Source organism: Microcaecilia unicolor, chromosome 3, assembly GCF_901765095.1.
Source record: "Microcaecilia unicolor chromosome 3, aMicUni1.1, whole genome shotgun sequence".
NCBI classification, from domain to species: Eukaryota; Metazoa; Chordata; class Amphibia; order Gymnophiona; family Siphonopidae; genus Microcaecilia; species Microcaecilia unicolor.
In genome coordinates this window covers 60,045,604-60,062,728 of record NC_044033.1, presented here as the reverse complement: position 1 = coordinate 60,062,728, position 17,125 = coordinate 60,045,604, and the positions used below count along the sequence as shown (strand labels likewise).

The 17,125-nt window shown below is 41.9% G+C and overlaps 1 protein-coding gene across 1 annotated transcript in view; it reads right to left on the bottom strand.

Annotated features, from left to right (window-relative positions):
* TP53BP2 (tumor protein p53 binding protein 2) overlaps positions 1–17,125 on the bottom strand; it is a 184,219-nt gene that overhangs the window by 33,316 nt on the left and 133,778 nt on the right. Inside the window, 1 exon segment of the mRNA XM_030195966.1 lies at positions 13,854–13,958. Within this exon segment, the coding sequence (XP_030051826.1) occupies positions 13,854–13,958 (105 nt within the window).

Below are 17,125 nucleotides of genomic sequence, written 5' to 3'. Positions count from 1 at the left end.
CCTCCCTTTCCCCCAATATAGCTCAGAAAGTCATAGTAAGCTGGCCCAGTGGTACTATCATGCAGGGTCTATTCCTGATTCAGCCTTTCTGCTCCAGAAAGGGAGGGAAGGAGGGAGTTCCAGCCATCACACAACAAAACACATGGCCCTCATGATCAAAAGCCCTGCACTGTTCCAAACAGCACTCTAAAAATAGCGCTGGAACAGCGCAGGGCTTTTCTGCATCGATGATCAGAGACAATGCATGCAAATTTAAGCAGCGCTATTATCTCTGATCAAGGGGTAGAAGTGCGGGAGAATTGTACCTGAGCATGTGCTCAGCACAATTCTCCCGCATTTGTTTGACAGGTCTGGGCTGTCAAAAGTCCAAACCTGTCAAACACAGGGGCTGGAGGTACATGGGACCACCAAGCCCTGACTACCCCTGCCCCGAGCAAGGCAAAACGGGGGCTGGAGGTCCGGCGGACCTCCGGTCCCCTCAACAATCACACCTCCCCCCCCCCAAGTTCAGGGAGGGCTGGAGATCTGGTGGGTCTCCAGCCCCCCAACCAATATCAAGTGGCCGCCGCCCAAACCCTCTCCCACCCAGCGAGCGACCGGGTGGGGTGGGCTGGAGGTCCACCCCAACTCCCCCCCCCCTGCGTTCTTGTACCAATCCCTGGTGGTCCAGTAGGAGTAGTGACAACCCCCCCTCCCGGCCCCCCTACCCTCTCCCACCCTCCCACCAAGCAAGCGAAGCCACCTCAACTCCCCCCCCCCCCCCCCGCGTATACCAATCCCTGGTGGTCTAGCGTGAGTAGAAGTAGTGACAACCCCCCTCCCGGCCCCCTCTACCTTTGGTTGGAGGAGGGACGCAGCCTGCCTCGCTCCTCTTCCAGTGGACATCGCAAAATGGTGGCGCCCAGCCCCGCCCATTGCATCCTGGGATGCACGGGGCGGGGCAGCGCTGCGTACGCCTTGTAGCGCTATAGAAATGCTAAATAGTAGTAGTAATAGGTTTCAACCTATCATCAACGATGACACCTAGATCCTTTTCCTGGGTGGTGACTCCTAATGTGGAACCTTGCATCACATAACTATGGTTTGGGTTCGTCTTTTCCACTTGCATCATTTTGCACTTGCTCACATTAAGTCATCTGCCATTTGGATGCCCAGTCTCGCATGATCCTTCAATGTTTCACAATCCTCTTGAATAACTGTCATCAGCAAATTTAATTACCTCACTAGTTATTCCCATCTCTAGATCATTTATAAGTATGTTAAAAAGCTGCAGTCTCAGCACAGATCCCTGGGGAACTCCATTATCTAACCTTCTCCATTGAGAATACTGACCATTTAACTCCACTTTCTGTTTTCTATCTTTTTAAACAGTTTTTAATCCACAATATTGCCTCCTATCCTATGACTTTCTGATTTCCTCAGGAGTCTTTCATGAGGTACTTTGTCAAATGGCTTTTGAAAATCCAGATACACAATATTGACGGCTCACCTTTATCCTCATGCTTATTCACCCCTTCAAAAAACGTACTAGATTACTGAGGTAAGATTTCTCTTGACTAAATCCATATTGGCTTTGTCTTACTAATCCATGCTTATATATATGCTCTGTAATTTTGTTCTTTATAACAGTCTCTACCATTTTGCCCGCGGCACCAACATCAGGCTCACCAGTCTATAATTTCCCGGATCACCTCTGGAACCCATTTTAACTGGCGTTACATTGGTCACCCTCCAATCTTCCGGTTCCATGCTTGATTTTAAAGATAAATTACATATTACAAACAATAGCTCTGCAAGTTCATTTTTCAATTCTGTTAGTACCCTGGGATGTATACCAGCCAGTCCAGGCGATTTGCTACTCTTCAATTTGTCAAATTGCTCCATTGCATCTTCCATGTTTACAGAGATGTTTACAAAGTTGTATTGGCTTCCAGTCAAAGGCTGAATCATATTTAAAACTCTGCTGTTTCATTTTTAAACCCTTAAAGAGGTAAGTACCATTGTACTTAGCTCATTCAATAATACTTCCTGTTTTAGGCAGATATGGCCAGGAAAACATTTTAATTTTATATTTCCTTTATGCTAAAGGAATCAAATCTAAAAGAATGTTAGAACAGTCTCTTGCTTATCAAGCTGCACTTACTTGGAACACTCATCCTTATGAACTTAGGTCTCAGGCTGATTCTTTATCTTTGCACAAAAAAATTAAAGACCTATTTGTTTAGGAAACGTTTAGGTGGTGAACTTTATCTGTTAGCAGTTTACTATATTTACAATTTATTATACACTTACTTATACTGCCTTTCCAAGACAGGTCAAAGCAGTTTACAATCTAAAAACAGAAATTGGAAAGGAACACCAATTAAGGGAAAAATTACACATTCATACCAGAACAACCAAAAAATTAACATGAGTAAAAGAATAAAATAAATTATAAAAACAATATATCGATAATAGGTAAGGGGTCACTTAACTGTAAAGCCTTGGAAGTCAAGCACAAAACCTTAAACTGGGAGCAAAAGTGAATTGGCACCGAATGAAGATTTTTCAAGAGTGGGGTATAATGGTCAAATTCACGCGCATTACATAGCAATCGTGCAGCTGTATTCTGAGTAGTTGCAGTCTTTTTAGTTGAGTGCGCGCTATACCCACATAGGCTACCATTGCAGTAGTCAATATGGGAAATTTAAAACGCATGAAAGAGTGTATGCAAGTCTGACTGGTCGAGTTCATTTTTAAGAGGTTAGAGTTTGCAGAGAGCTAAGAACCCTGACTGCATAACCTGAGAAATATGTTTACGAAATGAGAGAGATGTGTCAAAAGTTGCACCGAGGTATTAGAAAGAATCAACTATAGTGACTTATTTGTCAAAAAGAGTGGGAACAATGGAGGCCCAAACAAAGCAACCTGTTACCCAGCAGGTTGTGGTCTTACCCTGATTTAACTCTAATTTATTATCATAGGACCAAGAAGCCATTGTTCCCAGGCAAGATTTCAGTGAGCTAAAATCTTGCAAAATAAGATAAGTAGGAAATACCAGTAGAACATAATCAGCGTAAAAATAAGATGAAATACAAAATTTCTGAACTAAGGTAGGCAAAGGACTAAAATATATTTAAAAGGAGAGGAGAGAGAATAGAACCTTGTAGCACTCCATAGGGACGAGATAGAAAGGAAGAAGTAGATGAAGCAGTTTTTACTGAAAAAGAAAAGCTGCATTTGAAAGAAAGAAAGAAAGAAAGAAAGAAAGAAAGAAAGAAAGAAAGAAAGAAAGAAAGAAAGAAAGAAAGAAAGAAAGAAAGAAAGAAAGAAAGAAAATACCAATCCCAGATAATTGGGACAAAAGAATATTATGGTCAAGTCAAAGGTAGCAGATAGATCGAGGAAAATAAGAAGTGCCTCTTACCTTGTTAGAAAACAGAATGAACCTCACTTAGGGCTCCTTTTACGAAGTGGTGCTACCAATTAGCGGTACGCTGAATGTGAAGAAGCCCATTCAATTCCCACGAGTTTCTTCGCATTCAGCGCATGCTAATCAATAAAGCTGCTTTGTAAAAGGAGCCCTTAGTAAGGCTGCGATTATATATGTTGACAGCTGATCTATATATGTTGACAGCTGATCAAAGACCACTCGTTCCGCTAATTCAGATAAGCATAGATTTGACACCAGACAGTAATTTTTGAATAGTGAAGAAATTACAGGTCTGTCTCAGAATAGGCCAAACTGAAGCCTTTTTCCACATGGAGGGAAGGGTTCCAGAAGACAGACTTTGGATGATTATGTCCACTGCTAATGGCAACAAGCCATGGACAAAGAGTTTAAACTAAGCAGAAGGGATTGCGTTTAGGCACAACCCTTCCTCATGCTGCTACCTTCTCAGTCTCTCACAGGCAGATGATCAAAAGCCCCGCACTGTTCCAAACAGCGCTCTAAAAATAGCGCTGGAACACCGCGGGGCTTTACCGCACGGATGATCAGAGATAATGCATGCAAATTTAAGCAGCGCAATTATCTCTGATCATGGGGTAGAAGTGCAGAATTGTGCCTGAGCATGCGCTCAGCACAATGATCCCGCACTTGTTTGACAGGTCTGGGCTGTCAAAAGCCCAAACCTGTCAAACACACAGGCTGGAGGTTCATGGGACCTCCAGCCTCTGACTACTCCTGCCCTGGGTAAGGAAAAACGGGGGCTGGAGGTCCAGCGGACCTCCGGTCCCCCCGACGATCCCACCCCCCCAAGTTCAGGGACGGCTGGAGATCCGGTGGGTCTCCAGCCCCCCAACCCCCCCAGAAAATGGTCCCTGGTGGTCCAGTGGCTGCCGAACAAGCGCCCGCCCCCCCCCCCCCAGCGACAGGGGGGGGCTGGAGGTCCGCTGGACCACCGGTCCCCCCCAACCCAACCAATTTCCAAAGGCCCAGCCATCCGCCCGCCCCCCCCCCCCACCTTGGTTGGAGGAGGGACGCAGCCTGCCTCCCTCCTCTTCCTTCGACGTCGCAAAATGGTGGCGCCCAGCCCTGCCCAGTGCATCCTAGGATGCGGTGGGTGGGGCTACACACCATATAAGGGAGAAACTCCCTTATATGGTGTGTAGCCCCGCCCAGCGAATCCCAGAATGTGCTGGGCAAGGCTGGGTGCCGCCATTTTGCGGCATCGAAGAGGAGGGAGGTAGGCTGCGTCCCTCCTCCAACCAAGGTGGGGGGGGGGGGGGGGGGGGCGGGCGGATGGCTGGGCCTTTGGAAATTGTTGTTGGGTTGGGGGGGGAACGGCGGTGCTAGTATGGTGTTAACAGCCTCGAGCGCCGGCATTTTGCTTTTGATCATGAGGGTATCAGTTCCATAACTCAAGGAAGAATGCAACTCTTGAGAATATGAGAGGGACTATGTGCCTAGTTAATCCTGCTATCTATGGTAAACGCCTATTACAGATAAGCAACTTTACTTTTCCCACTGACAAGCGGAATTTAATCAAGCACACAAATGGGTGGCTCCTGAGCTCAGAGCAGCTCAGCATTATAGATAATTTGACCATTGTCCAGGTATAACCATTCTCCTATACCAATGCCACAGTTGCCAAACTCACAAACAGGTTGGTCACTACAGCTTGACCAAAAGGACTGTATCTGACAGGAGACTGATCCAAGCTGTAGTAAGACATGAAGGTATGAAGCAAAGGAACAAGTAACAGTTTTGTATATATTATCCAGAAAAGCCACAACATTTGATTTGATGAGGTTTCACTTTTCTACCTAGAGGAGAAACAGTCTACTCATAACTGAACTAAATACAATATAGACAATAGACTAGGATCTGTTTAGACAATGGAATGCCAAGTCTCTTGGGATCAAAAGGAGACAAACAGCTTTGTAGACTTTAATAGAATCTCTTTGTGTATATAAAAAAAAAGAAAGAAAGAAAGAAAAAACCCTTGCTTACTAAGAGTCCAGAGTGCTGGAGGACTTCTCATAAGTACATAAGTGTTGCCATTGTGGAACAGACCGAAGGTCCATCAAGCCCAGTATCCTGTTTCCAACAGTGGCCAATCCAGGTCACAAGTACCCGGCAAGACCCCAAAAAGTAAAATACATTTTATGCTGCTTATCCCAGAAATAAGCAGTGGATTTTCCCAAGTCCATTTTAATAATGACTTATGGACTTTTCTTTTAGGAAGCTAGCCAAGCCTTTTTTGAACCCTGTTAAGCCAACTGCCTTTACCACATTCTCTGGCAACGAAGTCCAGAGTTGAGTTACATGTTGAGTGAAGAAATATTTTCTCCAATTCATTTTACATTTACTACTTTCAGGCTTATTTTCGAAAGAGAAGGACGCCCATCTTTCGACACAAATATGAAGATGGGTGTCCTAACAGGGTCGCCAAATCGGCATAATCGAAAGCCGATTTTGTGAGTCCCCAACTGCTTTCCGTTGCGGGGACGACCAAAGTTCCCAGGGGCGTGTCAGAGGCGTAGTGAAGGCGGGACTTGGGCATGCCTAACACATGGGCATCCTCGACCCATAATGGAAAAAAAAGGGCGTCCCTGACGAGCATTTGGACGACTTTACCTGGTCCAGTTTTTCTTACAACCAAGGCACAAAAAGGTGCCCGAACTGACCAGATGACCACCGGAGGGAATCGAGGATGACCTCCCCTTACTCCCCCCAGTGGTCACTAACCCCCTCCCACCCTCAAAAAAATATCTTTCAAAATATTTTGGGCCAGCCTCAAATGTCATACTCAGGTCCATCACAGCAGTATGCAAGTCCCTGGAGCAGTTTTAGTGGGTGCAGTGCACTTCAGGCAGGCGGACCCAGGCCCACCCCCCCTACCTGTTACGTTTGTGGTGGTAAATGTGAGCCCTCCAAAACCCACCAGAAACCCACTGTACTCACATGTAGGTACCCCCCTTCACCCGTAAGGGATATTGTAGTGGTGTACAGTTGTGGGTAGTGGGTTTTGGGGGGCTCAGCACACAAGGTAAGGGAGCTATGTACCTGGGAGCTTTTTCCGAAGTCCACTGCAGTGCCCCCTAGGGTGCCCGGTTGGTGTCCTGGCATGTCAGGGGGACCAGTGCACTACGAATGCTGGCTCCTCCCATGACCAAAGGGCTTGCATTTGGTCGTTTCTGAGATGGGCGTCCTTAGTTTCCATTATCGCCGAAAATCAGAAATGTTAAGATTTGGGCTTCCCCGACAGTATTATCGAAATGAAAGATGGACGCCCATCTTGTTTCGCTAATACGGGTTTCCCCGCCCCTTCACCGGGACGTCCTGCGAGGACATCCTCAGGAAAACTTGGGCACCCCTTTCAATTATGCCCCTCTTTGTTGCTTCATTGTGTGCCCCCTAGTTCACAAAAATACTTGTGAGAGCTACGGTAGAACAAAGGAAGCACTATTAATTTATGGGAAAGGAGTGAACACCTTTGCTAGGAACTTAAGATAAGTACACAGAACTCCTTTGTTATGATGAAACCAATAGTACGGTTCTTAGGTGACCAAAATTTGAACTTTGTTGATTCTTCTAACCAAAGTAACTGCTACTAGAAAAAGCACCATCTAGATGAGATGCTTGAAGATGTAGATTATATGGGCTCAAATGGCAGTTTCATGAGAGATATAAAGGATGATATTGATGTTCCATGGCACAGGAGGCTTATTTATCTTGGAGAAAAAAAGCTTTCAATTGATCTATGTCCAGAATAGTTCTTAAGAATGAAGGTTTATTCTTAGGTTGAAGCATTGATTTCTTGAAGTCAGTAAGAAAACTGACTTTGAAGAAGACAAATTGTTTTATCTCTGAGGAAAAGAGCAAGGGCTCTCAAGGAAGATGACAGAAAACATCATTGGTGGAAAGTTTAAGATGTCCTTGCCTGTATAGATGAGCTGCTACAAACACAATACATCTGACGAGAGATCCAAGGGCCTTTGAATTGGTAATGTTCAGTGTGCAGAAAAAAAAATATCAGATATTTTCTGCAGTTGGGATATGTTTCAGTATCCTTGAGAACCAGCAAGCATAGCCACTCTCCTTTCAACTAATAGGGAAGGATGGAGAAGAGTGTTCATCTTTGCATTGGAACAAGTTGAGGTGCCAAAAACAGTGGGGGAGGGGGGGAGGAGAGAAGGAAAATGCAACCAGGACAACTATGTGGGGCCACAAACCTATCTGAAACTGAAAGAGGCACAGCTTGCTGGTGAGTTTTGGGGCCTCTTCCTCAAATTTTACCTTGAGCCTCAGCATGTCCAAGTGAGGCTTTGGAGGTCCCCAAGGAGTAAAATAGAACAAAATCCTCCTTTTTTTGGTGGGAGGGGGAGAAATCAGGGAGTATATAGAATAGAAGTTCCAAATTCCATTCCTGACATGGATAGGTTCTATAGTATTTGATTGTAAGGTGAGTAACAACTTCTTGAATCAGGTGGAACACGGGTTCAAAGAAAGCGAGACCACAGTAGGTGTCTTTCTGGTGGAAATAATAGAAACCCAAGGTGACAATCTGTTTTGATGATGCTAAGAACCAAGAATCTGTTGGATTTTCTTCCATTCTTGAAGAAAGGAATTGTACCTGAACCAATTACACGTAAACCAGGTTATATATTCTGTATGAAAACTGGCTGTCAAAAAAGAACACTGATTCAACTGCAAAGTTGAGGCCTACTTCAGTTGTCTTTTCTCACTGGCAGAGTTTAGCAAAGACTGATGGTGGGCTTGTTGTGGTTGTTTGGGGAAGGGAACAAAACGACTCATAGTAACATTGTAAATGACGGCAGATAAAGACCTGAATGGTCCATCCAGTCTGCCCAAAAAGATAAATTCAGACATGGTATGTGATACTTTATACGTATACCCGAGTTTGATTTGTCCTTGCCATTCTCAGGGCACAGACCGTAGAAGTCTGCCCAGCACTGTTCTTGTACTAAATGTTCTGAAGCTAACCTATGAGGACAGAAACTTATGTAATAATGGGTTGTGATCTTTTGACTAGACAGAAGAATGATGTAGATAGTAACATAGTAGATGACGGCAGAAAAAGACCTCCACGGTCCATCCAGTCTGCCCAACAAGACAACTCATATGTGCTACTTTCTGTGTATACCCTACTTTGATTTGTACCTGTGCTCTTCAGGGCACAGACCGTATAAGTCTGCCCAGCACTATCCCTGCCTCCCAACCACCAGTCCCGCCTCCCACCACCGGCTCTGGCACAGACCGTATAAGTCTGCCTAGCACTATCCCCGCCTCCCGATCTCGACTAAGCTCCTGAGGATCCATTCCTTCTGCACACGATTCCTTTATGCTTATCCCACGCATGTTTGAATCCCACGCATGTCTGAATTCCGTTACTGTTAGATGGTAGAACTATTGCCAAGAGGCGCATTGTTTTCTAGTTTCATCTCTGCTTTTTGGGTGTCACTGTAGACCTCGCAGGTATGTTCATCAGTACTACAATTCACTCACAGTACGAGATACAGCCAATATGTTTTTTTTTTAGGGCAGTATCATTTTACTTGCCTTTTTATATGTGGCGAATTGAAAGACTTTAGTTCTTCCTCAATAACCTTTTCTTTGGACACACACTACTGTTCATTTTTGAATCGTACATCAATATATTAGAGGCATTTTCTCTTCTTCTAGTGTTAGATCATCCCCCTTTTTTTTATCTGCACAAATGTGCATATAATTGTTGTTCTCAAGTGAGTTCATTCTGAGTCTGCCTTAATAGACGTTTTTAAAAATATATATATTTTGTTAAAATATTTTTTTGTAGTTCTCTGTTATTGCTGGGATGCTTATTCATAATATAAGTATATCTTTGTTATGGGTATTTTATGGACCAACTCTGACTCAATTTGAAAAGTTTTATATCTGGAGATTTTGAGATCCATTTATTAAAAAGGTTAGTCCATTTTTATGTAGTGATCCTTATTTTAGTTTTTTATACATGTATTTATTGATTCCTGTTTTATAATTCTGTATGTTTTGCGTGTCCTATACAATCCTGAACTAACTACATCTTCATACACCTTTATATTTTGTTCACATGCATATTTTATTCATATTTGTATTACATTTTGTTTGCTTATTACTTATTAAACATACATTTGTTTTTAGACTCCTGAGACAGACCATTGGGCCAAAACACAGTGCTGTGTCAAGTCTTTCATCAATAAATCTTCTCAAGCATTAAGAATGTCCTTCTGGTCTCTGGAGTCCGTGGTCATTTTCCCACTATCTCCCCTTCTATCTGTTTACGCCCATTGGACCATACAGTTCTCCACCCAGGCGGATTTCTGCTGGAACAGAAAATAGACGCCAATGTGTGCTTCACATTCGGGTTTTGCCTGGTGCATGCACATAGGACCTAGGCTTACCACGAAACTCTTCTGTGCATGCACGAAACACATCCTTGTTCCTTGCTTTAACAGTGCACATATAATTTGCATACCATTTCCTTTGAGCATTGGTGAGATAATTTTCTGCACTGTTCCTGCAGTATTTTTTCTGCACTGTTGGCTTACCACAGCAATTCTGAGCATCGGGTAAGAGAGAGTTGTTGCATCCTAACACTATATGACATCACCCACCTATGTGCCTGATTCAATCTTGCTTGATGTGCCCGATTCATAGGAGCTTTACAAACAAAAATGTGTTGGAGCGGATGCTACTACATCTGTAAGAGTGATACTGTGAATATATTTCTCTTCCTAAATAGCTAGCCTTCTCTGAAAGGCGATGATATACAGGAAAGTAAAATAATTCTGGCATATTTAAACACAAAGAAGACACATAGCAAACACAAACCTATAAGCCACATAATCTGTTTTAAGACATCTTTTTCGTAAATCCACAGTACCTCCGCTGCTCTCTATGGAGGCATATACACAGGGTAAGACACCAGATATGTGCTATCAATTTATTCAACCACAGAGAGGCTGAACGTATGTTTCCAAATGCACTACACTGTAAAGCACATTTTAATACTAAAAGGAACTGAACAAGTCCAAAATAATCATCATCTCCTCTGATCGTGGAAAACAAAGGGCCCACTTGAAGTTACTGACATGCACAATGATTATCAACAGTCAAGTGAACAATGTTACTCACAGTTCTTAACCCACAGTTAACTTTCAATATCATCCGTTCTTTGGCACCTTTCACATTAGTTATGTACCCAGTGTTATTCACTCAGTGTGAAAGTTTGGTCAGCCATGCTGAACACACATACCAGGACAGTGTTGTAAGCATGTACCCTGTTCTCTTTGCTTCTTTTTGAGCTTTAAGTACACATGCAGCCCTGTAACAATGTGGGCAGGGCCTTGACAAACCATAGCCAGAGGATTTAAAGGCGACATAAAAGTCATTAAATACACAGGGAAAGAGGTAACCTGCTTATTTCACAGATAGGAAGAGATAAAATAAAACCAATTCTTGGACTCAAGAATTTTCTCTTGTAGCCTGCTCCTGCAGGGCCACAATATGCATTAGACTGTCCCTCAAAAGGCTGCACAAACAGCTTGTCTCTGGCCTGGAGCTATAGAGCTAAAAGTCTGTCTTTCAGTGTTCAGCACAATTGGGCCAGTCTGGGCTCTGGTTTCCAAAGTTACAATTTCAACAGGGTTCCAAGATGAATGTGGCCTACCTGAATGGATGATCTACAGCTTACACTATACAATGGAGACATATGCTGGAGGGCTTCTCTTCTCTCCTCTAGGCCCTCCCTGAGCTGGGCTGAGGGCTTTTATCCTGCCTAGACCATGCCCTCCCTGCTGTGTAATGTGTTTTTTTAAGGTCACTTTGAGACACTGAGGGAGTGCCATTAAGGGGGAACGATAGCCTCCCTCTAGGTTCATTCATAAATCTGGAAAATGCAGAGCCTTTTCTAAAATACAAGCAGGAATGTACATATATGCACTGGTTGTGCATGGTGGGAGAACCATTTTATAACCATCAACATCAAAACCATCAACAAAAACAACACATATGTCTAAAACATCAGTGCTGCAGAGGGAGTGCAGACTGACCCAATGACTTCCAACAGGCCTAGTTTTTACTTATATTGTAATCTGCATTGATCCTTTGTGGGTAGATAGCAGAATATACATTTTTATTGTATTTTAATTATTTGCTAGGATTTATTTACCGCCTTTTTGAAGGAATTCACTCAAGGCAGAATATACAAGAATAAGTCAAACATAAGCAATAGACAATTACAGCAGTAAAAATATTCAAACAACAATACAAAGTATGGCACCATATGTAATAAAATATTTTAATAGGTAGCATAGGGTATAAGCAGATGGAACATGTAGGGCCTACTACTACTACTACTTATTTTTATAGTGCTACTAGACGTACACAGCATTGCACACTTGAACATCTAACAGACTGTGTTTCGGTGGATGAGCATTCATATTATGTATTTGTGTGATCCTTTACGTTTTGTATTCATATTAATTTTCATTATGTTTATGTACAATGAGTTGTGACCCATAAGGCAGGCAGCTAAATCCACCAAAACACGGTCCCATATCAGGTCTCTACTCCAGTGCTCGTTTCAAATAAAGATTGTTTTGGTTCATACTCCTTGTTTGGAAGTCACTGAGTCGGTCTCCATTCCCTCTGTTGCATTTACCATGGGGATTTCTTCCCGTTCCTTTTTTGTTGTAAACGTCTGTGCTTAAATGTGTAAGTTGGTATTTCAGAATATAGATGAGTAAAGTGCAGACACAGACATCTGTGTGCACTGTTTTGGAAACCACCTGAATGCTCTCAATTCAGTACAGAGCTTGCAGACATTCAGCACAATGAATTTCAGAGGGGAAAAACACTGACTGATTAAGGGGAAGACCTCCTCTAATCCCTCCTATAGAGCACGGCCAAAAATGAGCACTTTTACAAAACATATATGTACCAGGGTGCAGCTGTAAATCCCACTTTTTTAAAATTTCAATGAGGTACTTTATTAGAACAATGACAGCAATCAACATACAAGCAAGCAATAGTAAAGCTACACACAGTCAAACATTCAGATTAGCTCTACTGATCAGAATTGTGAAGATACAACCCTGTCTGTTGTATCTCAAGTTTATGAAGTGTTTTGTTTTAATAAAATAATCTCTACCCCGTCAAAACAAAAAGGGAGGTGGGGGAAGAAAAACAGAGGAATGATCAGAATAGCACATTCCAATAGTACAAGACAATCATAATTTATCATAATTTATTCTTTTGACCACCGATTTCCATCAAACGCTCCATCTCATACATATATCTAAGCTTCTGTAACAATGTGCATACTGAGGGTATTTCAGGTTCCTTCCAACTACCGTGTTTCCCCGAAAATAAGACAGTGTCTTATATTAATTTTTGCTCCCAAAGATGCACTAGGTCTTATTTTCAGGGGATGTCTTATTTTCGGCGAAACACGGTACAAGCCATACCCAAATGCACCACACTAGAGAACCAAACGATTACACATACAAAAAAAAAAAAAAATCCCAACGATGGCCCCTGATAGAGGAAGAACGAGGAAAAGAATGTGTTGCTTTGTGTTATAGACGTCCGGCTCTCAAAAGGACACAAAAAAAAACAAACAACCTCCCCTAATAAACCACAACACAGTACCATATCGCCATCACTACCTCCACACTAATGGGAACTGGGCTGGGTGGCTAGTTGCCAAATAGTGAGCTTCTGGTGGGAGAGAGTGGGCACCCATCGGGGCCAAACAAAAACTTTGCTAGGTCTTACTTTCGGGGGAGGCCTTATATTTAGCAAGTCAGCAAAACCTCTACTAGGTCTTATTTTCGGGGAAACAGGATAGCTGCCATGTAAACCCACTGCTGATCACAACGATCATAAATGTGCTTTCCCCTGCCAGAGTGCTGCACTAGTCCCACCTAAAACCCTGCCTCCTTGCCATGTGCACATAATTCTCAGCTTTCTAAAACTGGGTTCTCAATGTTTATTCAGTATACATGTGTAAATGTTGGTATTTACGTAAGTAAATCACAAATAGGGCTTCTATAATCATGGCCTTATTTTCTCAATCCAATTCTTTTAAGAGAAAGATTTTAGTCTCTCTCCATTCAAAGTGTTGATCAGTGCTAAAGCTGCCTGAGGTGATCTTTAAGAATACAGGCTGCTTCTCTGAGAGAAACATTTTTGACTTGATTAAATCACATTTTGATATGAAAATGCTTAAAAACTGGTAAGATTCTGCACCACTAAGGAAATTTACAGGTAAATTTAGCATCTTTTGATTCAGTAAAGTAGGCATTTTGATTAAGGTCATCATTAACTCAGGCTATAGTGTTTTTAGCACACTGACAATTATGCAGCTGAAAAATTTTGTGCTTACCTTGTTCAGCACTGCTCAAAGGCCCTTTACCAGAATTATTGTCTACACTTGAACTATTCCAGATAGGCCCAGTCTGGGTAGCTTTCAAACCCTGCATTCCTGGTCCTAATTAGGGGAGAGAAAAAAACCCTCATTAATTATAAACAATATTGTGCAATCTCATTAGATACAATTTTGTTTAATTCAGCATGTGCATTGATAAAAAGCAAGTTTGTTAAAACTGTTGATCCACTGGAAAACTCAAAATGTTTACTATGTACAGCCTTTGACATATTAAAATAATGCTTCTGAAGGTTTTTGTCCTAAAATCTTTCATTGGTTAAAATGCACCCGACTTACAGGAAAGGGGGTTTAAAAAAAAAAGAAAAAAACCCACAGAATCAAAATGTAAGCTCTTTGAGCAGGGACTGTCTTTCTTCTATGTTTGTGCAGCACTGCGTACGCTTTGTAGCGCTATAGAAATGCCAAATAGTAGTAGTAGTAGGGCATAGCCACAGGTAGGCCTGGGCCCTTCCACTTTGGAATCAGGTTCACTGAAGCCAGCAGCAATAGCACAGGCAAATGAGAACTGGAGGTGCTAACATTTGAACTACGTAGTGTTTACCATGTCAACATCTGACCACCACCACCAAAATAAATCAGTCCTGGCTACATCACTGTTGCAAGTACAGTAAAACAAACCAGGGCCAAATTCCTTCCTGGGTATGCTGGGCCTGCACCAACTCACACTTACTCAGTAACAATTAAGCAAACACAGGGAAACTGCTTTTGTTTAAAAAAAAAAAAAAAAAAAGTACTCAAGGGCAGACAATAAGGAAACAGGGCCAGACACAAACACAGCAACCTGGCTTGGATTTAAGACAGACAACATCAGTGGTACTGTGCCTCTAAGAGACATCAATGCTCACATTCTTCTCAACTTAGGGTATGAAAACACAGCAGAAGGGGCGGAGGCTGGAGAGGTAAACATAAGAACATAAGAATTGTCTTTATTAGGTCAGACCAAACGTCCATCTAACCCAACATCCTGTTTCAAATAGTACCTGGCAAGATCCCCCAAAGTAGCTAGATTCCATGGCTAGTTACCTCTAAGGATAAGGATTTCCCTACGTGTACCTAAATGGTTTATGGACCATTTTTCCAGGAATTTGTCTAAAGAACAGCGCCAAGTCAGAAGTAAACAAAGGAACATTACAGCATCTTTACAGTTATAGAGCACTGAAAATGATGACAGCTAGAATCCTATTCAGTAATTACAATCAAGGTTCCCAGCCTTCTTAACCAAAATTTAAAGGACACTACTCGGGTTGGTGCAACGAAAAAAATGAAATTTATCACATAAGAAAGCTAATTATTTTGATATTCTTTATGTTTTTAGTGATGGCTTAAAAATATATGCATATCTACCTAAGCAAGATCTTTTCCCGGTGTTGTCCATTATTTTATACGAAGGTCTTCAAATCCTGACTATGCTACCCCACAACAGGAGCCATGTTTATAGTCCAATGGTTCTCAACCCAATCCTTGGGACACACCTAGCCAGTCAGGTTTTTCAGGCTTCCTTTGAGAAAAGGAGGAGTTAGTGGTTACATAGGATGGGCAGACTAGATGGACCATTTGGCCCTTCCTTATCTGCTGTCATGTTTCTATTTTCCTCTAATGAATATGTATGACTTAGCTCTACATGTAATAGAGGTAAAGCATTCAAACCTCTCTCATGCATATTCATTGTGGATATCCTGAAAACCTGACTGGCTGGGTGAACACCGAGGACTGGGTAGAGAATCCGTTATAGTCTACAGAGTTCATAAATGTGTGCCCTGGCTGCAATTTGCATAATTCTGCTGCTGCAGCCTGGGGCAAGATTAAAAGTAAAAGATGACTAACAAAAATGATCCAACTAGTAAAAGTTTTTCATTACAACAAATCCAATGCTTAGAAATCTGCTCTGCTTCTGAGAAGTAAAAAAGCCAAGAATCTTCAATGTTCTATTTGTTTTTTTTTTTTTTTCTTGTAATAAAACAGCCAAAAATTGCAAACTGGAACAAAACTGAGCCATTCCTTTATAAACTGGATAAAGTAGTGTGGTTGTCATGTTAGTCCAATTTTAAGGGTAATAAATAGAAATAATAAAAAAAAACCCCAGAAAATAAGATGTTACCATTTTTATTGGACTAATGTAAAAACTCATTATTTTTTCTGACTAGCTTTCAAAGGCCAGAATTTTCTTCCTCAGGGTCAGGACAGTATTTTTTTTTTTTTTTTTTTTTTTACTATAGGTGCCATTTCTTTTTGGACTAAGCAATGGGTACATAAGTAATGCCACACTGGGAAAAGACCAAGGGTCCATCGAGCCCAGCATCCTGTCCCTGACAGCGGCCAATCCAGGCCAAGGGCACCTGGCAAGCTTCCCAAACGTACCAACATTATATACATGTTATTCCTGGAATTGTGGATTTTTCCCAAGTCCATTTAGTAGTGGTTTATGGACTTGTCCTTTAGGAAACTGTCTAACCCCTTTTTAAACTCTGCCAAGCTAGCCGCCTTCACCACGTTCTCTGGCAATGAATTCCAGAGTTTAATTATGCGTTGGGTGAAGAAATATTTTCTCCGATTTGTTTTAAATTTACTACACTGTAGTTTCATCGCATGCCCCCTAGTCCTAGTATTTTTGGAAAGCGTGAACAGACGCTTCACATCCACCTGTTCCACTCCACTCATTATTTTATATGCCTCTATCATGTCTCTCCTCAGCCGTCTCTTCTTCAAACTGAAAAGCCCTAGCCGCCTTAGTCTTTCTTCATAGGGAAGTCCTCCCATCCCCGCTATCATTTTAGTTGCCCTTCGCTGCACCTTTTCCAATTCTACTATATCTTTCTTGAGATGCAGCGACCAGAATTATGTGTTTTAAAGGTTTATGATTTATGCTTGACTGTACTTTGTTCTATATTATTTTAATTTCAGTGTACTTTTAACCAGTATTGGGGTGATACTCTGTTGTATTCTATTGTTATGATATATAATTGATCATATTATATATTTGCATTGCACTGTGTTTTATATTCTTTATTGTACCTTTCTGATTTGTATTTATTTTATTCTTCTGTGATCTAATTTGTACTATGTAGGTTAACAATTAAGTACACAAGTTAAATTGATCCTGCCCCTATTAGTCATCAGGGATACTCCAGTAGGCCTTGGAAAGGGGAGGGGGAGGGAAATCAAGTCTTGCACTATTTATACTGATTAAGGCGGTGTGCCATTAGTTGGGG